Here is a 22,226-nt window from a genome sequence, read left to right on the forward strand (position 1 = left end):
CTTGGTGTACAATAACGTGCCATCAAGATACAAGGTTTTGCCCCCCTGGCCAAAAAAAAAGCTACAATATTATTTTTGAGACTTTACTGTTGAACATTTATTTTAACAAAGCATCATGTGCCAGTATACCAACCAATGTAACCAGATACTGTATTCAAAATTGGTCACAGTACCCAGGAACACCATAAAAAAAACCTTTTATCTAAATGTGAATAAAACAGTAATTTTTCAGTATTCATGAACAGTCTCTGTTAAACAAACTTGATAAAATAAAACATAAAAAAAAAGAAAACAAAAACTGAGAACCATAATGGAAAGATATTCTCACATCTGATATACAAATGGACAGAAAGACTAAAGAACAATAAGTCGGCTGAAGGATGTGAAATGTTGCAGGTTTGAGTATTAACATCATATCAAATCTACAGCTGTTGGTAATGTGGAGTACTCTGCTGTCCCGCTGATTTTCTGGGCCTTTTCCTGCTTTTTGGTGAATCTTGGAAACAGTCACTTTGTCTTTGCAGGGTTGTGATCCTGTTTCTGACGTAGTCCTTCACCCCTTTCCACGTGCGGTTTCTCAGCGCTCTTGGCTCAGCATCAAGACACCTGATGCAGTCGTCTTTCTGAGGCACCTTGTGGCCTTGAATGAAACTCATCATGTGTCTTTCTACAGCGTGGACCTCTGCCTCCTCCCACGTGTGTTTAGTTTTAAGGTGGAAACCTATGAGGATGAAAAAAAAAACCATAACAATATATTATTTTTTCATGGTTATTTCTTTTTATGATTTTGTCAGGGGCCATCTGTAGATGCTTCTATCATGCAACTGAATGTATTATTTGCTGTATTTGTGCCCACCTTGTTTTTATAGATAATACCAGATTACTGTTTCATTCGGATGCTAATGACTGCTTGTTGAGAAAGTGCATCCATCATGCCCAACAAAGAAGTGGGTACACCTATTCCGTTTATTTTTAGATGTTAAATATAAATGACTACTTTACTTTTTATGAAATATATAATATTGAACTGGAAGGGCTATAAGTAAAATGCTCCACACACAGACTTTGTTCCATTTTGGATACTATTTGTTTATTTTCCATGAGCTCTTTTCACCTAAAATGCTGCACGTAGGACCGCCATATCTAGATTGTGTTAATATACTGTGCTGCTAGAGGCTGGTGGGTTTACTTGTGAAATAGTTTGAATCTTATTTGACAAAATATGTGATTATTTCATTCATCGTGGTAAAAAGCTAACATTCCAAAAAATTGCAAAGATGAACGAGGCAGATGAAGAAAGATGTAAGGTGTCCTGAACCTTCAGCAACACATAAAAGGTGGTTGGCCTACTAATTTGACTCTTGTATTTTTATTAATTTATTATAAGTTTGTGTGACGGTCCCATTATTGTGATGAAGGCAATCTAAACCAAAGGCAAACAGAAATGAATAGACAGGAAGTATATTAAAGGTGACCATTATTACCTTTCTCACTGGATTTGACAGATCTGCTCGTTTTGCTGGAGCTTGTTGTTTCTTCATCTTCTTGTTGATCATAAAACATTTCTGTTCCACCACCTGCATAGGAGTCATTGTGATCCCATGAACTGGCTTGTTCTCCACCTGCAGACTGTCTCACTGTATTGAAGACAAAAAATATATACGTATAAGGAAAATTATTACTTTATTACTTTTTACTGGGAATCTTAATGGGGAGAGTAGGGGGAGAGATAAGTCAATTAAGAGGGAATGTTGAAGAAAACAACATCATATCAAATCTACAGCGGTTAGTAATATGCAGTACTCTGCTGTGGCTCTGCTGATTTTCTGGGCCTTTTCCTGCTTTTCGGTGAATCCAGGGAGAAGCCGCTTTGTCTTTGTAGGGTTGTGATCCTGTTTCTGACGTAGTCCTTTACACCTTTCCACGTGCGGTTTCTCAGCACTCTTGGCTCAGCATCAAGACACTTTATGCAGTCGTCTTTCTGAGGCACCTTGTGGCCTTGAATGAAACTCATCATGTGTCTTTCTACAGCGTGGACCTCTGCCTCCTCCCACGTGTGTTTAGTTTTATGAAGGGAACCTGTCATGCAGAAAAGAAAAAAAATCAATGATCCTGACATTAAAATTCATCTTGGGCAGAGAGTATAGGAATATTTTTCTGAGAACTTCCTTGTGATCTGTGTGCAAGACCAGAACCAAAAATAAAATCTAATTATTTAATTTACACTGATAAAAAGCAGGTATCCCTAAAACCTGGGCTAAAATGCTAGCCACGCAATGACAGAGTAAGAACCATGGAGGTCTAAAAGATCAACTGAATTCTACTAATGTACGTAAAATACGTAAAATACTGTAAGTAAAATTAAGTCTGACAGTCTGGTAATGAAAACATCTCAGGAAGTAGCTAGCATGACATGATATTACCTAAAAATACCGTGTCAGTCTTAAAGACTACCATTATTAGCTTGTCCACCTGATTTGACAGATTTGGGACGTGTAGTCTTGCTGGAGCTTCTCGTTTCTCCATGTGCTTTTTGATGATTAAAAGGTGCCTCTCCACTGTCTGCAGTAGAACCTTCATCGTGATCCTGTGAGTCAGCTTGTCGTCCACTCGAAGGCTGTCTCGCTATAAATAAATAAGTAATTACGTAATTAAGTCTATGTTCACCTTAGAAATCCCAGCACATATACACAGACATGCAAATACAATATTTACAACAACTATGATTCTAATCTGTACCCTAAAACAGCATTTAAGGGTACAGCATAAAACTGTGAGTATTCAAAAAATCAGCTGGATTATTTGAAACAACACCACGATGAAAACTGCTGTGCTCATAAAAAGAACAGACTGGTATTGTTAAAGTGGTGGGCAATTATTAGCTTTTGTTGGCCATTCTAATAGAGGAAGACACTCATGACTTTGTGAAAGAGACAGATACAAAAAAAAAGCTGAACAGAGAGATCGAAGAGTGAGAGAAGGAGGTAAAGAATAAGCAAAGGAAGAATAGCAAAGAATAAGGAAAGAGGGTTGCTGAAGACATTTACAAAAAACCAAAAAAACAGGTTTGGCCTTCAGCAACATATCACATCTATAGCTGTAGGTAATGTGCAGTACTTTGCTGTGGTTCTGCTTCTCTGGGCCTTTTGCAGCTGGTCGGAGAATCCTGCGAAGAGTCATTTTGTCTTTTCAGAGTTGTGATCCTGTTTCGGACGTAGTTCTTTAGACCTTTCCACGTGCGGTTCCTCAGTGCTTTTGCCTCAGCTTCAAGACACTTGACGCAGTCGTCCTTCTGGGGCACTTTGTGCTCCTGAATGAAGCGCATCATGTGTGTTTCTACAGCACGAACCTCAGCATCCCCCCATACGTGTTTGGGTGTACATTTAGAGCCTAACAGAATAAAAAAAAAAAGAGAACTCACATTAATCCTGAGAAGAGGAAATGTCTGGAGTTTCTGTTCTAGAAACAGAACCAAGTTAAACTCTCTGACAATTACTGGGGTAACAGACTGAAATCAACCTGCTTGGTGGCAGGTTTTCTTCCACAGATTCTCTCTGAATCTCACCCTCTCCTGCTACACCTCCACCATCACTCAGTTCTCACTTATTTATTGATACAGTCGATGTCAAATCTCATATTGGAGCAATTTGCCCACATTTTCATATTTACAAACGTGCTTAGATATTAAGCAGTAAATGCATAGAAAGAATCAACAGTACTGAGCTGGCCAATCAGAAGAGTTGTGGGCTGCACTGACCCAGACTACAGTTACATTTCAAGGGAGGTGGACATCAGGTTACGGTGTAGGGTTTCAGAAAGGTTTGCAATTCCCTGTAAGACAATCTTTTTCTGAATGCATTTCACGTTAAAATCTTTCTAGTGACCTCCAACATATTTCAGCCATGTGTTGAAACATGTTTGCACATTTAAATATAGTAGTAAAATGATTCTAATTAACATTTTGAACCTGAGAACTTGTTTTCCACTGAAAATGTAAAACCTCCAAACATAAACTGTGTTTTGTGCATTTTCACTTTCTTTCTTTTTTTTTTTTTTGCCAAATGCATTTTCACTTTCGCTTGTTGTAATCTGGATTTTTTCTGTGTCAAGTTACTGTTGCACTGTAACGGAAATTCCCTGTGGACGAGTCTACACAGTCACAAAACACAAAGCACACGGACGTCTGCACAGACCCTTTTAACTTATCATGAATATTAAGTCACTTGGACACGAGCGCACTCACGGATGCAGAGAGCATAATCGAGGACAGAATCATCTGACAGATGATGACAGTGAGAATGTTTTTTAGGTTCAGGTTTATCAACAGCAAAAAAGCCAACGAGCGCACCTCTTTTGGAACATTTTGAACACAACAGCTTAACAAATCTTTTGCTTCTTTTACTGTTTCATGACCTGCTATTTTTTAATGACTTAGCTGCCATTTATTATTTTTTTCTGTCCTGTTTTGAAAAAGAAACAAGAGAAAGTCTGTTAAAGTTCACCATGATTACCTCTGATAGATTTGTTGGCACTTTTTCCTCCATGTTTTTGTTGATTAAGAGATGCTGGTCTGCCTTCACTTTGATCCCACGAGTCAGCTGGATTAAAGACAAAAAGATGTTTTCTCTCAGCAATCCTCGCACGTATACACACATTTCTTCAAATAAATTGCAGGATTTACACACACTTGTTTTTTTTAACTTAACTGAGTGACTCCAGCTTTATAACTTCACTCAGCATGTTGCCTTCTGCAAACAATCACAACTGAGTAGCTCATGGCGTACGTTTTTTTTAACCAGTTAAAAATATCCAACTTTCTTACTTTTTTCTTATATTTCTAGCTAGTGATGGGAGTCAGGAATCAGTGCCAATTAGTCTAAAGTAGTGTAGGCCTACTTTTTATAAGCCTTATTACCTTCAGAATCCATTTCAATATCATCCAGTGTGGAGTCATTGCACTGCCGCAGGATCTGGATTTTGTTATTAGGCCCAAAAATTTGGTTGGCTTCATTTTCATCCAGGTTCATCAGTTGTAACATTTTTGCAAAATGTTTGCGGACATTTTTTGATGTCAGACCTTCAGAGTTTTGAGCTCCACATTCTTTGATAAATCCTTGAAGACAATCTGTCCCCCTGTAGTTAGACAGAGCATTTGGTCGGGCAAAGACGAAGGGATTCTTACTGGTGATCCCACATGCCTCACGAGAATCCACTAGAAGCTCCAGAGCTGACTCAAATGAGGGCTTCAGTAAAACAGGGACTTTTCTCCCGCAGTCCCCACGTACGTCAACTCTGGTGAAGAACCTACACATGGTTTTTTCCAACTCTGTGACAGACGGGTCCAAGTCATCAGGCGGATCTGACTTTGTTCGTGACATGAATTCCGTCAGCTGAATCGTTGCAACCTCTCGAGGCTTTCTCTTGTTGAAGAGGATTATCCGGGAAAGCATGACTCTGGCCAGAGCGACAAAATTTTCTGTAGAAAGACTGTCTCGTAGATTCTTCTCAGCTGTAGTATGAACCTTCTCCAAGTGGAAATGCAAGCGCTTCATATCTTGAACAAGTGGTATCTGCTTTGCTCGTTTTGATTTAATTTCTCTGAGACTTCTTAATGCGGCCGAAGAAACAAGCTTAGTCCACTTCTTTTGGTATACAGAGAGGAAGTTTTTAGCAGCCTCTGCCTGTTTTGTATCACCAGACTTTACCGCGTTATCCTTAACAATAGTGCAGGTCTTCTGCAGGCTGTGACCAAGCTTGATTGCAACGGAAGGAGCGGCGTAAATTTTAGTTTCTGAATCATAGCCTGCCAGGACATTCACTGCAGACACCACACGCTGGAAGTTTGAAGGGTGAAAGAAGTCCTCCAGCTTCTTCATTGGGGTCGTTTTTTGAGCCTCAAGCACAAGTCTTGCTATCTGACGAAGGTTTTGTCTTATATATGGGTGCTTTTTCGCATCACGGCCATAATGATTGTACATGTATTCCCCAAACTGCAAGAGAATCCTGTCATCCATGACAGCTCGCGTCACATCATCATATATCATTTCATTCAGAATGCTCCTAGCGACATCACTTATGCCACGGTCTTCACAGTCCACAGTTGCCAGCACACACATTGATGCAATACGCTTTTTTCCAATACCTGAATCCTTTTCAATCTTGCTTTTCGCTGGGCACGTCCTCATGTGTTTGAACAGGTTTCTCTTCACAAAAAGACCATGACAGTGAAGACAAGGAAGAAAGTCACGGGCCTGTCCAAGCACTTTCGGTCTTTGTCGTACGACAAGAGTTCCCTCTCCTGTTTTCAAAACATTTTTATTATGTGCAAAGTTTCCTTCATTTGTTAATTTTTTCCATATATTTTGTCTTTCTTTGGAGTGTTTGGGATACTGAAATGCAGCTGCAACCTCTGGTTTGTCACTGTGAATTGACTCAAAATGCCGTGACAGTTTTAACACCGGCTTGGAGCAAAACAAGCAGTAATTCTTCTTGTCATAAAATCGAGCTTTTGAATTTGGTCGTTTTACAGCTGGCAACACTGGCGTTTGTGACGCTTCTGCCTGACTAATCATAGGTTTCCTTTTTACAGGAGTGACTCCTTTATCCTTTCCAGAAGAATTTTCTGATTTTGAGTTCTGCTCTTCTTGGTGCGGTTCTTCACTCATGGGGGACTCTGGATCGCTATGACTGGATTCATCTGAAGAACCTTCTTTGAACTCTTCATCACTCCCTGGTGAGTAATCCTGATCATCGTCGTCCCCTGACATGTCTGAAACAACTTCCTTTTTCTGAAAGAAATAAAAGAAATCTTTTTTTCCTTGACTTAAGATTAAACAAAAACAACAACGAAAAACAAAGATAAACAAATTAAAAACCTCTAACATTTTTCCCTTAATAAAAGTCCTTTTCGGTTTCCCAAAACATGGGTTTATGTTCACTTTTTATTATTAATGATAATTTACAATTTATAATGTAATACAATAATAAAATCCAACATGCTGTAATCAGCATGCAAAATTTAATATCATAAACAAAGTGAAAAATGCAGGTAAATACCAGCGATTCTGCAGGTGACTCTGGCGTATCACAAGCATCATTTTCCTCGTCATAGTATGAAGGTGAAGAACCATTTGCTGAATTACGCGACTGTAATAGAAATAATTAAAAGGTGATATGATGTGATAACAACCTTGACAATCACACAGCATATGAAAAGCCCAAAGAATGTGCAGGCATAATTTATTGTGCAGTTACCTTTGAATTTGCAGCAGTCTGTTCACACTGAGGTGGCTCATCATCTGACGACTGCCCATCGCTGCTGTTATCTGATGGCAATGCTTTCAGCTTAACAGGAGGAAAGTGAAGTAAGCAGGGAGCAACTGTGTAAAATTTTCGTTAATAATTTTAAAGTATTAATACTAGATAACAACCCAGCAAACATTTTGACTTTGAGAAAATGTCAACTTCATCATTACACTTTCTAGCAAGAAAGAAAATTAAACACCACGTCTTTCAGTCTGGGAGACACCGACATTATGGGCAGGGGGAACTAACTTAAGTTCATATTGCAACATGAGACAAAACTGATGTATGTTAACACAAATAGCAATAACAGACTCTCGTAATTCTACTTATTGTACATGGAGAAAACGTGTCCCCATCTGTTTGTGACTACTTAGTTAACAAATGAATCGGTATGTCCACCACTTCACAGTTCTGTTTTTGTTGTTGTACTGCGCACAATTTTGACCAGAGATGTGCTATCAGGGTTTCAACTATGTTTGTTGGGAACTATTTAAAAGCATCAATTACCTTCTTTATTTAAAAAAATGCCATAACACACTTACAAGTTTATCCATCTCTGCCAGTTGTTTAAGCAGCTCAGCGCGCTGCTGTAAAACATCTGAACGCCGCTTTTCACTGCTGGCCTGAAAGCAGACATAATAAAACCTTTACAGGACAAAATATAATAGTTATAGTAGTAATCATCTAAAATCTCCAAGGCTCTTTAACGTGATGTTGGTTAAAAGGCAAGATTCATACTGCAGTGCTACAGTTAAAAGTGACTTAAAATATAAACCTCTGTAAAAGCAAAAAGGTGTGGAAAAATGCAAAAATCTTCAAATCATCCATCAAACAGCAGAAGTTTCATCTGCATTTGCTGTTATTTTCCTCACCGTAGTAGATCTATTTGTGTTTTGAACAGCTGCTTTTGGGACGGGGTCATTCACAGCTCCTGAAGAGAAGACAGTAAAGTTAAAAACAAACACACAAAGTGTTAAACAGTTCTGCAAACACTTGTTTAGACAGGCGAAACAAAGTCAACTTTTTAGTTGAAATTTTTATAACAATCCACAACAGACAAATTAGATCAGTCTAACGTAACATAATCTACATTTTGGCTACATTTTTAAAGACTGTGTGAGGAAGAGCTAAAAGACTTTAAAAAACATCTACACTTCCAAAAAAACAAAAACAAAAAACAAAACAGGTGGATCTATTAGACCCCCAACTGCTATATATGTCTGAAACCTAAAAATTAATTGAAGATTTAGTCAAAACTGAACTCTTTAATTTTTAATCCTAATCTCTGAATTTCATGCTTTCCTTAAATATCAGATAATCAAGAATTTAATTTGTTAGTTTTGTCATACAGTGTTGTTCTTTTGTCCTGTGATAGCTAGAATATGATTCAACACCCCTCAAAAGCCTAACACTTAATCAACTATTTGCATTTATGTAAGCCGCTTAACTAATGCACCAACTAAAATATTAAACACTGCTTTGGACCGAGTTTAAATCCAACCTTGCATGTGCACCTACATTAATATGATGTGAAAAAATACATTGTAACATGCATGTAATGCAGCTACAGCTTACCTCTGCAATGTGATGAAGGTAACCACTCACGCTGCTCCTGAGAGGTGGATGAGGTATAGCTTTGAGTGTTTCCTGCACCATGAGCGGACTCCACATTTTCTCCGTCAAAAGCAGCTTGATGTTGTCTGCATGACGGCAGGCGGGGGGATAGACCTTGAATCCCACTTGACAAACCCTGACTGGATATTGGATTTTGAAATGTTTTGAAGGCATTGTGGGATGAGAGAACAGATAAATCCTGGGGCCCACAAAGCTGAAGTCCTTGGTTTGACTGTTGAAGAGCTGGTGGGGTAACATTTTTTCCTTGGTTCGCTGATACCATGATCGGTGAAAGGTTAGAGCTTTGCTGATTAAAAGAAATACCTTGAGAGAGATTTGGGATATCTGTGGCAAACAGCGAGCTGGATGATGGAATGCTGCCAATATGAGAGGTTTTATACATGTCAGCATGAGGGTTGTTTCTGGAAGATACAGTGTTCAAATTGTTAGTACAACTCTGATGAGATGCCTGCATGTGGTCATAGGAGGTGGGGAGAAGGCTGACGAGCGGGTTCTGAGATGAAGCTGCTGACCAGCCATTCTGGGCCATCCAAGACGGACAGGGAATGTGGCTCTTATTTGCTGTCGGGTTATCCATCACTCTCCATCACCATCAAAGTTCACTGCTTGAAAGTCTCCTTTACTTCCTTGAGTAGAGGTCCTAACGGAAATAGAACATTATAATACCAGAATTTCATTACTTTTCTGTGGTGTGTTTTTAATTTTTAATTCAGGTTTTCAAAGCTGAAAACGGGCAGAAGACAATAGAAAAATCATAAAATAATGAATCAATACCAAAACATTTTGGAAAACGCACACGTAAGAACATGCAAGAAGGGAAAATGTAGTAACTGAAATCAGCCTTACGAAAAACAGGTCAGCTTAGCACCAAAATGTGTTTTAGCTGAGTGGGTCACCGACCCTTGAAGCTGCACCGCACCAAATAACATATCAGTCTCTAAATGATATTTTTAAAAAAGGAATACTTACTGGGCATTGATGTTTACAGCGAGAAATGGACAGTTGCGTTTAAACTGCTGCAAATACGGTCGAAACGAGAAAAACGTAACTAGCTTAACAATGTGCTATCAAGTCAGTTTTTTTTAACTAGCTGTTAGCGCGCTCAGGACCAAAAACCATAAAAAATATCCGTGAAACTGATACTAGTTCTAAAATTAGTGATATGAAATAAACAGAGTGTGCAAAAAAATCAATTTAATTTCCCGCAAACCGCTTTAGAAATCAGGAAAAACCATACCTGCGGCCATAACCGGAAGTAATGGTCGTTGTTTACATCACAGCATCACTGAGAAAGTAAAACTTCCGTCTATTTTTTCCAAAATAAGATACTTTCACTTAAAAAAAATTTAATGAGCCAAAGGTGGAAGAAATTGTATTTATTTAAAAATAATCCCTGCCACGCTGTAAAAGCTCAATAACGAGCAAACAAAGGTCATTTTTTAAATTAATGTTACTGCATCCTTCCTTGCGATGTCACATTCATCAGCCGTAAGTGGCGTTAAATCTGTTGGAAGAGAAGCAAGAGATACCCAGACTGGTTCTTTCTCATTATGTAGCCATGACAGCATCTGATATGTGCTGTTCCAACTTATCAACCTAAGATCTGTTTGTTGGCTGACCATTTCCCCATAGACAGCCCCCTACTGGTGATAAATCTCATCAAAATACATTCAGTACATTTCAAGAACAGAAAGATTCCTTTTGCTTACAGTTATTGTCATTGTCATTAACATATTTTTTTTAAAAAACAAAAACAAAAATATATCTAATTTCTCAAGTATTTCGGGTAAAACCAATCAAAGCAACGAATCATTTCTTTTGTGGGATGAAAGAAAATCTAATCAGTCACGGACTATTTTCAATATAAAAAAAGTCACAAATGTAACCCATCTCCATACAGTCATCTTAATGCAGTCCATGTAGTGTATAAACATACAGTTAAGTACACTTGTCATGAGTGCATACAGTACACAGAAGCATGATACACTGACTATACTACAAAATCTTTCTCACTATGGGGGAAATATCAGTCTGACAGACTTTTATGCTTCCAGGCTCTCCAATATGCAAATATGGAAAGAGTTTCTCAGTGAAAGTGTCTTTGTAGGTGTATATGTGAGCCATGCCATCAACATCATAGAAGGACACCTCTCCTCTGTCATAGTCCAGCTGGATTCTTATCCTTTGGAGACTCTTCTTCACTGTCATAGCTTGACCAAAACCATTACAGCATTTTCCACTGCCATATAGCAAACACCAGACTCCAAATTTTGGTGAAGCAGAAATGCTCTCCCTTCCCGTTAGATGAATCTTTAGTCAAACCAATATTCCAGCGAGTATGGTCTCCCACCTCCACATCCCAGCCATGTTTCCCTGAGCTAAAAACCTCAGAGCCAAAAACATTAAAATACTGAGTGTTTCTCTCTGGATTGTTGAGAAGCTGCTGCTTTGTGTCTCCAAATCTCACACTGGTCAGATCATCAGACAGATAGAGCCAGCCACTTGCAGTGTTTGGGTCCAGAATGACAGGACTGAAGTGGACCTTCTCCTTCATCTTCTCCCACACTCTGAAGGACAGGTTGCCCAGGTGTTTGGCCACATCTATCAGTGCTCCTGAGACCAGCTGTGGATCTGACACTGAGCTCTGGGCTCTGGCTCTGCTCTGAGTGTCTTTATAACTGCTGAGGAATGGCACGCTGTGTTTCTGCAGCTCTTCTTCAACAGCAGAGATGCTGTCTGACAGAGAGGAGATCTGCTCCTCAATCATCTTCATCTCTCTGCTGATAGTCCTCCCCTTCTGCTGCTCTTCCTCCCTCAGAGCCTCCAGTCTGGACTCCTCTTCCTCTTTCAGGAACTGCTGGAGCTTCTTGAACTCTGCTCTGATCTGCCTCTCTGTGGACAACAGCTGCTTCTTGGAGTGTTGAATCACTTCATTGTATGTTTTCTCCACTTGTTTGTATTTGTTCTTCTTGTCCTGCAGAGACTTCAGAGAGAGAGAGTCAGATTTCAGCTGCTCCTTCAGGTCACTGACTGCTTCTTCTATAGGAACCACTTTGTGACTCTGGTGGAGCAAAAACTCACAGCCAGGACACAGAGTACTCTTCTCATCCACACAGAACAGTTTTGGTCCTTTTGATGTATGTTGCAAACCACCGCCACTTCTTTTTCTTTTTCTGTCAGATATGATTCAGATTTCTGTCTCAGTGCAAAGGAGTCAGCAAGTTGTTTCAGTGCAAAGTTGACAAATAGAACATCTTTTGAAGATTTTCTTTTACAAACTGGACAGTTTTTGTTTTTAGGTTGTTCTCAGGATTTGCTTTTACTTAAATAAAGTATAAAAATGACAGAAAGATGGAGAAATCTGAGTTGTTTTAGTCTGCTGAGGAGGATTTCAACTGACAGATACTAAACCAGTTTTACAACATTTTTGTTTTTCAGCAACTGCCACAGGAAACACTTTCCCAGCATGACCTTAACAACAACATCAACATGCATAGAAAATAAAGAAATCTTTTTACATTTTTGATCAAATCCAAATCAAGACTGAACCAAAAGAGAAAGTGTAAAATGCTAAAAAAAAAAAAAAAAAAAAAAGAGCAGTCATGTTTTAATCAAGGTGATACAAAAGTCAGAAACAGACACATTGTTACAAAATGCCTATCCCAGCTGTCATATCAAGACAGTCTAGTCTGCCCCAGGGCCAACACAAGGAGACAGACGACCGTTTTCACCCACATTCACACCCACGGGCAATTTGAAATCATCAGTTAACTGTGGGAGTAGTTGGTGGAAACCCAGGCAAACAAAAAGCCAGTTGGTGGATTCGAACTCAGGACTTTCTTGCTTCTTGCCACCACACTACCACATTCAGACACAGTACAAGGTTTTAATGAATGTATCTGCAATATTTTCTGAGGTTAGTCTTGATTTTTTTGTTTTACTTGTGAACTAAGGTTACTGAAGCAAATCATATTACATATGAAAAAGTGTCATAGAGTGAAACTAAATTGTGTTATAATACTGTTTTTTAAGTTCCTGGGTACCACCATCTCCCAGGAGGTGAAGTGGGAGACCAACATCTTAAAAAGACCCAGCAAAGGATGTACTTCCTCAGACAAGTGGGGAAGTACAGTCTTCCACATGAGCTGCTGATCCAGTTCTACACTGCAGTCACTGAGTCTGTCCTGTGCTCCTCCATCACAGTCTGGTATGGTGCAGCCACTAAACAGGAGAGGTGCAGACTGCAGCAGACTGTACAGGCAGCTGAAAAGATCATCGGCGCCCCCTGCCCTCCACCCAGGACCTGCACCTCTCAAGAACCAGGAAACACGCAGGGAAAATCATCACAGACCCCTCACACCCTGGACACAGACTTTTTGACCTGCTGCCCTCTGACAGACGGTACAGAAGCCTGCAGACCAGGACCACCCGACACAGGAACATATTCTTTCCCCTCACCATCTCCCTCCTAAGTCTCACATTGCTTCACACTGCTAGACTGCAATAGATGTGTGTGTGTATTGAGTCATTTACATATTGTTGTGATCCGGTAGAGACACCATCTACTGGAAACAAATTCCTTGTATGTGTTTGAGCATATACTTGTTCAATAAACGCAATTCTGATTCTGATTCTGTTGAGAAAATATCAACTTTGTCTCCATCTTGTGGTTTTTGCAGGAACAAAACTGTTCACAGTTTCGTCCACATGATCAGGTTTCATTTCAGTACATCAGGAGTCAGTCTTTGGTGAAATTATAAGTAGTGTGCATGAAGGTTGTGCTGTCCATTGGCAGGATGAGATAATTATTAAGCAACAACATTTTTTTTCTGAACATTAAAGAGAAATCTCAGTTTCAGATTTTTATTTTATTTTATTTTTTTAATTTTTGGAATTTTGGAATCACCTCACAACATGCTGGGAAAGGCCTAGCAGGGTAGACAATGTTATTAAAGGAAAACAGAAAATCACCACTTCAGATCCACTGTCCCCTGCATAAATCAAGTCACGCTCCCTCCCAGTGTTTCATAGTGCCTGGGACGTCATGGGCCAGATTGTAGCAAAGCCACTCCAGACAGAAGAATAACCAAGTAGATCACACGTGGATAAATAGGTGAAAACTACCTGTAGCCATTTCCTTTGACTGTGCTGGGTTCCTCATGTAGTTTGAAGTGACCAACAAAATGTTGGACTTATTATTAGTTGTTTTAGATATTGTAATGTTTTATTGTTTCTGTACTGATATTGTTTTACTTAGTGATTCATAGTTTTATTCTCTGAAATGTTTTGATTCTATTGGCATGCTGGGAATTCACTCACTTTTTCTGGTGATAGAATTTGTTTACATGTTTGTTTAGTGGGGTTGGTTGGCTTCCTGCAGTTGTCAGATATGTCTTCTCATGTTTTTCCCATTTTTCATACAGTTTTAGTAATGTTTTTAATAAATAGCCAGTTACGGCACTTAATCTGTACTTACTGTTTTGGCTTCTTATTGAAGCCTCTGTGTCATTTACCCTGGTCTTACTGTTTTTATTTATTTATCCTATTTTTCTATTCCTTTCAAATGTGTCTGCTAGTGGATCTCTGTGACACCGGATGAGGCAAACAGAAACCTCTAAGTTGCTCTAATAAGTTTTCTTTGTCTTGTACTGTGTGCAGTAGGCAGGAATGGTGGAACAAAAGGTGAACTTCTCCTGTCAAATACTAAAGTTGTTCCATAAACTACTTGTGTTTTATGCTTGTTTCTGTGCAGTGTGGACCACAACAACACAAAATCACCTAAATTGATTTTTGTTTCACGTTACAGAGGCAACTTGCTGAACAGTTCTGTGATCAATATTCTAACATGTCAGCTAAAAATAAAATAGGAATGAGAGTTATAATAACTTTTGATTCACTGAAACACTGAAACTCAGAGTGAAGTGTAAAAAATAAAATTAAAGCCTTATTATAAAACATTTTGTGAACGACAGATGGTGTAACCCTGGGCACATCACTGTGAAAGAACAACTCTGCAGCAGAGACATTGAGCTGTTAGCCGTTAGCATGCGTCCGTACTATCTGCCCCGGGAATTCTCGCATGTTATCGCAATAACAGCGTATGTCCCCCCCTCGGCCAACGCGGATGCAGCCTGTGACACTCTCCACTCAGTGGTCAGCAGACTGCAAACACAATCTCCGAGAGCCCTTCTCATAATATCAGGGGACTTCAATCATGCCTCTTTGGACTCCACACTGCCCACCTTCACCCAGTATGTGACCTGCTCAACCAGAGACAATAAAACACTGGACTTACTGTATGCCAATGCTGAAGAGGCATACAGTTCATCACCTCTCCCTCCACTGGGCAAATCTGACCACAACCTGGTGCACCTTGTCCCTGTGTATGAGCCCTTAGTGCGCAGGGTGCCACCAGCCACCCGCACAGTGCAGAGATGGTCAGAGGAGAGCGAGGAGGCTCTTAAGGACTGTTTTGAGTCGACTGTGTGGGAGGTGATCTGTGACGACCATGGAGAGGACATCGACAGCCTTACTACATGCATTACTGACTATATTAATTTCTGTGTGGATAACACCGTACCTACCAGGACTGTACGGTGTTTCTCCAACAACAAACCTTGGATTACCCCAGAAATTAAAGCTGTCCTCAAGCAGAAGAGGAGGGCCTTCAAATCCAAAGACAAAGAGGAGTTGAAAAGGGTGCAGAGAGAGTTGAGGGGACTGATAAGGAATGGGAAGGACAGCTACAGGCAGAAGATGGAGAACCAGCTTCAACAAAACAACGTTGGTGAAGTCTGGAGAGGCCTCAGAACCATCTCAGGCCACAAACAGCAGAACTCTCTGCCTGGGAGGGATGTGAGGTGGGCAAATGAACTGAATCATTTCTTCAACAGATTTGATTCAACCATGAGACAGTCTGCAACATCGGCTGCAGACTCACCCACCCCCACTGCTGCTGTTCCACCTCTGACACCTCAGACACTTCACACCTCCTCTATTCACCCTGCTCACTCCTCCCCACCCCCAACAACAGCATCCAATACACACTCAACACAAGGCTCCAGCCTGTCTCTCTCAACCACCCAGGTTAGGAGGGAACTGAGGAGGATTAATGGCAAGAAGGCAGCGGGTCCAGATGGCATCAGCTCGAGGGTCGTCAGGTCCTGCGCGGACCAACTGTGTGGGGTGATGGAGCACCTCTTCAACCTGAGCCTGAGGTTGGGAAGAGTCCCACAGCTCTGGAAAACCTCCTGTGTTGTACCAGTGCCAAAGACTTCACGCCCCAAGGACCTCAACAGCTACAGGCCGGTGGCTCTGACATCCCACCTGATGAAGACCCTGGAGCGGTTGGTCCTGGCTCAGCTTCGGCGCCTAACAAGCTCATCACTGGACCCACTTCAGTTTGCCTACCAGCCTGGCATTGGAGCGGATGATGCCGTCATTCACCTCCTACATCGTTCCCTCGCTCACCTGGAGACCGCTGGAAGCACTGTGAGAATCATGTTCTTTGATTTCTCCAGTGCCTTCAACACTATTCTTCCCTCGGTTCTGAAGGACAAGCTGGTGAACTCTGGAGTGGACCATCACCTCACTACCTGGATTTTGGACTACCTCACCGACCGACCACAGTATGTGAGGACTCAGGGCTGTGTGTCGGACAGGGTCGTCTGCAGTACGGGGGCCCCACAGGGAACGGTTCTGGCTCCGTTCCTCTTCACCATCTACACTGCAGACTTCTCCCACAATTCCACCCAGTGCTTCCTGCAGAAGTTCTCTGATGACTCTGCAATAGTCGGCCTCATCACTGATGGGGACGACAAGGAGTACAGAGGACTGACTCAAGACTTTGTGGACTGGTGCCAGCTGAACTACCTCCAGATCAACGCCAGTAAAACCAAGGAACTGGTGGTAGACTTCCGCAGGCACAAGCATTCTCCACTGCAACCACTGAACATCCAGGGTATGGACATTGAGGCTGTGGACAGCTACAGGTACCTTGGTGTTCATCTGAACAACAGACTGGACTGGACTCATAACTCAGACGCCCTCTACAGGAAAGGGCAGAGCAGGCTGTACCTGCTGCGGAGACTCAGATCGTTTGGGGTGGAGGGCCCACTCCTGAAGACCTTCTATGACTCTGTGGTGGCTTCTGCTATCTTTTATGGCGTGGTCTGCTGGGGCGGCAGCATCTCTGCTGGGGACAGGAAGAGACTGAACAGGGTGATCCGAAGGGCCAGCTCTGTTCTAGGATGCCCTCTGGACCCAGTGGAGGTGGTGAGTGACAGGAGAACGGCGGCTAAGCTGTCATCCCTGATGGACAACATCTCCCACCCCATGCAGCAGACTGTGACAGCACTGAGCAGCTCCTTCAGTGGGAGACTGCGGCACCCACGGTGTGGGACGGAGAGATTTCGCAGGTCTTTCCTCCCCACTGCTGTCAGACTCCACGACAAAGACTTTAACTGAACAAACACACACATCCACACATGTGCAATAACACTAAGTGCAATAATCTTTTCTGGCATCGTTGTATTTTTACTCAGTTGTATATAGCATTCGTATTCTATTTTTATCTTATTGTATATTTTTATTCTATTTTATTCTACTGTATATAGTATATTATTTTATTCTATTCTGTACAGCTGTGTACTGTATTTATTCTTATTGTATTCTAATTTTTGCGTCATAACTTTTGCACTGTCCACTTCCTGCTGTGACAAAACAAATTTCCCACGTGTGGGACTAATAAAGGTTATCTTATCTTATCTTATCTTATCTTATCTTATCTTATCTTATCAGAAGATCAAACTATCAGAGGTGGCTGCCTGCTGCTAGTGGGGCAGAATTTGTTTTTAGCTCGTTCCCTGAATCTTCGCAGGCAGCTTAAACAGAAGCTATGATGGCATCTCAGAGACACAGGATCTCCGAAAGTCTCACAACAACATACATGGCAGCATGTCAGGAAAATTCGTTTTGCAGTCCTGTTTAGGCGTTAAATGTTTTTAAAGAAATATTATAAAATCTGACCTTCAGCTCACATCTCTGCAGCTTTGTTCATACAAACTATTTTCTGCTCTGTCGGTGTGTAAATATTTCTGTAGGATACGTCTGAATTTTATTTTACTCTTAAACAACATATGTTAGAGTTTATAAACATACAGGTGTGAGAATGTAAACTTTATCAACATTTGCATTTGATTTCTGTGAGGATCAGACCAAAGTGAGAATCAGTGACTCCATCAAAGCAAACTGCACAAGTCTTCTCTGATATGCAGTTTAAGAGAGCTGAGGTTACATGTGAATGTTTGTATTTACAAACCAACAGAAGTAAATTATCATTTATTCTAAGGAGTCAGTAAATGTTTACACAACAATCAAAGTGAAGTTTCATGTTAAATAAATCTGAACCAATGACTGAATGTGTCTGAAAGCTGATTTATAGTCAAACACAACAACAACAGAATCACTGAATTTGATTTATTTCACTTCACAGAGACATTTAGTGTTTTTCAATAATCAACTGAAATGAAGATGCTGCTGAAGTAAACATATTGTACAACCCCCGCCTTTGAACAGAGGCGGGGGTTTACGACACAAACTCTCTGCCATCTATAATCCAGTTTTGAGATCCCTTCCCAGACGCCTTAACGCCCACTCACATCCTGGGCCATCTGACCTCAGGAATTCGCATGATAAGGTGGGGCCAGGTTTCACAATGAACCCACCCGAAACTCTGGCTGATTGGAGCCCACACCCAGTTTCACACCTTGGCTCAGGCGATTAGAGGATCATCAGGGGGTCCTTTTGTCCCTCTGTGGGGGGTCACTCCCACTAGGTTTAATCTGGGACTCTCCACCATTTGACCTTAGAACTGAAGAAGCTTCTCGGATGAGAGGTGAAACGTCTTCAAGTAACGAAGTCCAGACGCTTTTCTTTGCAAGCTCCTTTGACTAAACATATTGTAATTTTATCTGTTTAAACATTTTTAACCTGCTGATGAGACAGTTTCAGAACTTAGAAGTCATTTCTCTGAATTTGGAAAACTGTAAAGTAGACGTGTTACTATAAAATGTTATTTAACTGAAAACAAGATGCTGATATTCAGGAAAATTAAGATCTTGTAGTTGTAAAGTTGACTCTTGCTGATATGACACAAGTTTAATCATTAATCCGTCTTTAAAGAAGTGTCACAGTTTACTATTCACACTCAACAACTTTGAAAAGCAAGGAAATCATCATCATTTAGATTTTAAAAGTTAAAAAAATATTTACATAAACAACACGAGAAATATTGTGAAAATATTAATTTAAAAGAAACAAAAATATTAAAAGCAAAGATCTCTTACAGAAACTCGAGTGGGTCAGATTTTCACATGAAAAAGTTCCTTTGGTTTCATTGAATCAATAAAATACAAAAAAACCTCATAATGAAGTTAGACAGTTTGATTAATAATTTCTCTAAAATTAAGCTGCTGGACTGAAAGACCCCCCCCCCCCCCCCCCCCCCCCAAAAAAAACAAAAAACAAAAAAAAAAACCCCATTTAAGATAAAGAATCACTTTACAATCAAATCTCAGTCTGACAGATTTTGATATCAGAGGTTTTGGCGTTTCCTGCCTTTCCAATATTAAAATATGGGAAGAGTTTCTCAGTGAAAGTGTGTCTGTGAGTGTAGATGTGAGTCATGTCTTTAGGTTCATAGAAGGACACCTCCCCCCTGTCATAGTCCAGCTGGACTCTGATCCTCTGGAGGCTCTTCTTCACTCTCACAGTCCGACCAACACCATTAGTGTATTTTCCACTGGCATACCATAAACACCAGATTCCATATTTTGGTGAAACAGAACGCTGTCCCCTCCTGTCAACTGACTCTTTAACTAAACCAACAATCCACCAAGGATGGTCTCCCACCTCCACCTCCCAGCTGTGTTTCCCTGAGCTGAAGCCCTCAGAGCCAAAAACATTGGCATACTTAGTGTTTCTCTCTGGATTATCAGGAAACTGCTGCCATGTGTCTCCAAATCTCACACTGGTCAGATCATCAGACAGATAGAGACAGCAGTTTGCAGTGTTTGGGTCCAGAATGACAGGACTGAAGTGGACCTTCTCCTTCATCTTCTCCCACACTCTGAAGGACAGGTTGCCCAGGTGTTTGGCCACATCTATCAGTGCTCCTGAGACCAGCTGTGGATCTGACACTGAGCTCTGGGCTCTGCTCTGAGTGTCTTTATAACTGCTGAGGAATGGCACGCTGTGTTTCTGCAGCTCTTCTTCAACAGCACAGATGCTGTCTGACAGAGAGGAGATCTGCTCCTCAATCATCTTCATCTCTCTGTTGATAGTCCTCCCCTTCTGCTCCTCTTCCTCTCTCAGAGCTGCCAGTCTGGACTCCTCTTCCTCTTTCAGGAACTGCTGGAGCTTGTTGAACTCTGCTCTGATCTGCCTCTCTGTGGACAACAGCTGCTTCTTCATGTGTTCCCTCACTTCATTGTATGTTTCCTCCACTTGTTTGTATTTGTTCCTCTTGTCCTGCAGAGACTTTAAGTCAGATTTCAGCTGCTCCTTCAGGTCACTGACTGCTTCTTCTACAGGAACCACTTTGTGACTCTGGTGGAGAGAAAACTCACACACAGGACACACAGCTCTCTGCTCGTCCACACAGAACAGTTTAGGCACTTCCTCATGTTTGCTGCACACCACTGTTAATTTCTTCTCTCTCTTTTCTGTCTCAGATGATCCAGATTTCTGTCTCCCAGCAACTGAATCAGCAAGTTCTTTCAGTGTAAAGTTGACAATAGGATAATCCTTTGAAGATTTTCCTTTACAAATGGGACACTTTTTGTTTGTAGTTTGTTCCCAGAATTTCTGCAGGCAGCTTGAACAGAAGCTGTGGTTGCAGCTCAGAGACACAGGATCTCTGAAAGTCTCTGAACACACATGGCAGCTCACGAAATTTTCCAAAAGTCTGACTTTCTCAGCCATTTGATCTTTAAGTATTATTAACTCACCAAATTAGTGTCTCTTGAACTTTCTGATAAAAATCCTCCAAACGTGTGTTTTTCAGCAGAGATCTGACTCTCTGTAATGGCGTCTCAGCTCAGTTCAAAAGTGCCGGAATTTACTTTCATTTTCATGGATCACGTGTTAAACTGAAACACGCAGATAACACTTGTGTCCATCAGAGGGCGCTGTGTGTGTCATTCAGATAGTTTTCAATTTGTGCTCCTTAAAACGACACCAAAGTGAAAAATGTAGAAAATCTTGACTTCTCCTTTTAAAAAACGAAACCTAAAAAGAACATAAAAATGATACAAAGGAGGTGAAGCTGTGGTGTTTCAGAAGTTCATCACAGGGTTTAGATTGTCAACCTGCCAGACCTCTGCTCTCACACTCAAAACAAAGAAAAATTCTTGACCCTCATGAACATGAAGTAATAATTCTGAGTAAAATGCAGCTGAAATACATGAAGTCAAAAGTTTATTTTTTCAAATAATACATCATTAAAATATGCTTGTTATGAACTAAATGTATACCAGTGAAGTTAATTTCCTTTGACCAGATTCAATCAAAGATGACTGTATTACTGTAAACTGACTACATCCTGTAAGTAGTTCGAGTTCAGGGACACAGGATCTCTGAATGTCTCTGAACACGTTACAGTTCAGGAAAGTTTCTACACTCATCAAATGTCACATCTTTACAGCTTGTACCTTACAGTCCTTCAAGAAAGCAAAGTTCTTTTAGAGAATTCACCAAAGACGATATCTGCGTTTACTACCTGGGCTGTGGCCTCAAACCTGCATAAGAGTTTAGACCTTTAGATTCCAACTTTCAAGTTTGCCATGAACTGAAATGTGATGAGCTGACCAGTGTTAGAGATGTCACCGAAATAATAATGAAAAATAAAGAGAAAAATCACAGCGAACAGACCAGAAATGCTAATAATCAAAAAATAAAACTGATATAAACTGTTGATATGACATAATATGACACTGAACTGTGACAACACAGAAGAATTTACAGTCACATGTCACAAATCAGATTCTGGTCAAAGTCATGTTTTAAGGTCCTACTGCCTCGAAGTTGTTAATCACGTCCACTTTCTTGAAAAATAATTAAAAAGACAAAAAACAACAACAACATTGTAGAGCTCTTATAAATGCATTAAATGAAGCCAATGAAAGAAAAAATACAAAGAGTGAAGTGTTCAATAAATCAATACATAATATGACACAATAAGGATCTTATGTCCAAACTATTTACAGGGATTGTGGTGTGAGGTGTAG

General features: G+C 40.6%; 2 protein-coding genes across 4 annotated transcripts; both read right to left on the reverse strand.

The window, feature by feature from the left end:
* Positions 1-64: 64 nt before the first annotated feature.
* LOC101474547 (uncharacterized) lies at positions 65-10,220 on the reverse strand. Of its 3 annotated transcripts, none has more exons than XM_012923417.2 (13): positions 10,178-10,220; positions 8,881-9,580; positions 8,178-8,236; positions 7,848-7,928; positions 7,255-7,344; positions 7,057-7,146; positions 4,916-6,788; positions 4,512-4,598; positions 3,118-3,390; positions 2,455-2,625; positions 1,804-2,079; positions 1,485-1,637; positions 65-721 (listed from the first exon to the last, which is right to left on the reverse strand). In XM_012923417.2, the coding sequence occupies exons 2-13, from the start codon at positions 9,515-9,517 to the stop codon at positions 423-425; spliced, it is 4,089 nt and encodes a 1,362-aa protein (XP_012778871.2). In that variant the 5' UTR covers positions 9,518-9,580; positions 10,178-10,220; the 3' UTR covers positions 65-422. The 3 variants fall into 3 exon arrangements, with proteins under 3 accessions (XP_012778871.2, XP_004566706.2, XP_012778870.2); XM_004566649.3 differs by lacking the exon at positions 10,178-10,220 and adding an exon at positions 9,910-10,169 and having other exon boundaries at positions 2,473-2,625; XM_012923416.2 differs by lacking the exon at positions 10,178-10,220 and adding an exon at positions 9,910-10,169.
* Positions 10,221-19,494: 9,274 nt separating this feature from the next.
* On the reverse strand, positions 19,495-21,010 carry LOC101483579 (nuclear factor 7, brain-like). Its single transcript, XM_014408134.3, has one exon. It carries the CDS (start codon positions 20,920-20,922, stop codon positions 19,507-19,509), a length of 1,416 nt encoding a protein of 471 aa, XP_014263620.3. The 5' UTR covers positions 20,923-21,010; the 3' UTR covers positions 19,495-19,506.
* Between the last annotated feature and the right edge of the window lie 1,216 nt (positions 21,011-22,226).

The sequence above is a fragment of the Maylandia zebra genome, linkage group LG12, assembly GCF_041146795.1.
Source record: "Maylandia zebra isolate NMK-2024a linkage group LG12, Mzebra_GT3a, whole genome shotgun sequence".
Taxonomy (NCBI): domain Eukaryota; kingdom Metazoa; phylum Chordata; class Actinopteri; order Cichliformes; family Cichlidae; genus Maylandia; species Maylandia zebra.

Coding starts and splice junctions, on each gene's coding strand:
- LOC101483579 (XM_014408134.3), bottom strand. CDS start 20,922: ATGGCTGAGAAAGTCAGACTTTTGGAAAATTTCGTGAGCTGCCATGTG.
- LOC101474547 (XM_012923417.2), bottom strand. CDS start 9,517: ATGGATAACCCGACAGCAAATAAGAGCCACATTCCCTGTCCGTCTTGG. Junction 6,789..7,056: donor AGTCACCTGCAGAATCGCTG/GTATTTACCTGC, acceptor TATTTCTTTCAG/AAAAAGGAAGTTGTTTCAGA. Junction 4,599..4,915: donor TATTGAAATGGATTCTGAAG/GTAATAAGGCTT, acceptor TCTTTAATCCAG/CTGACTCGTGGGATCAAAGT.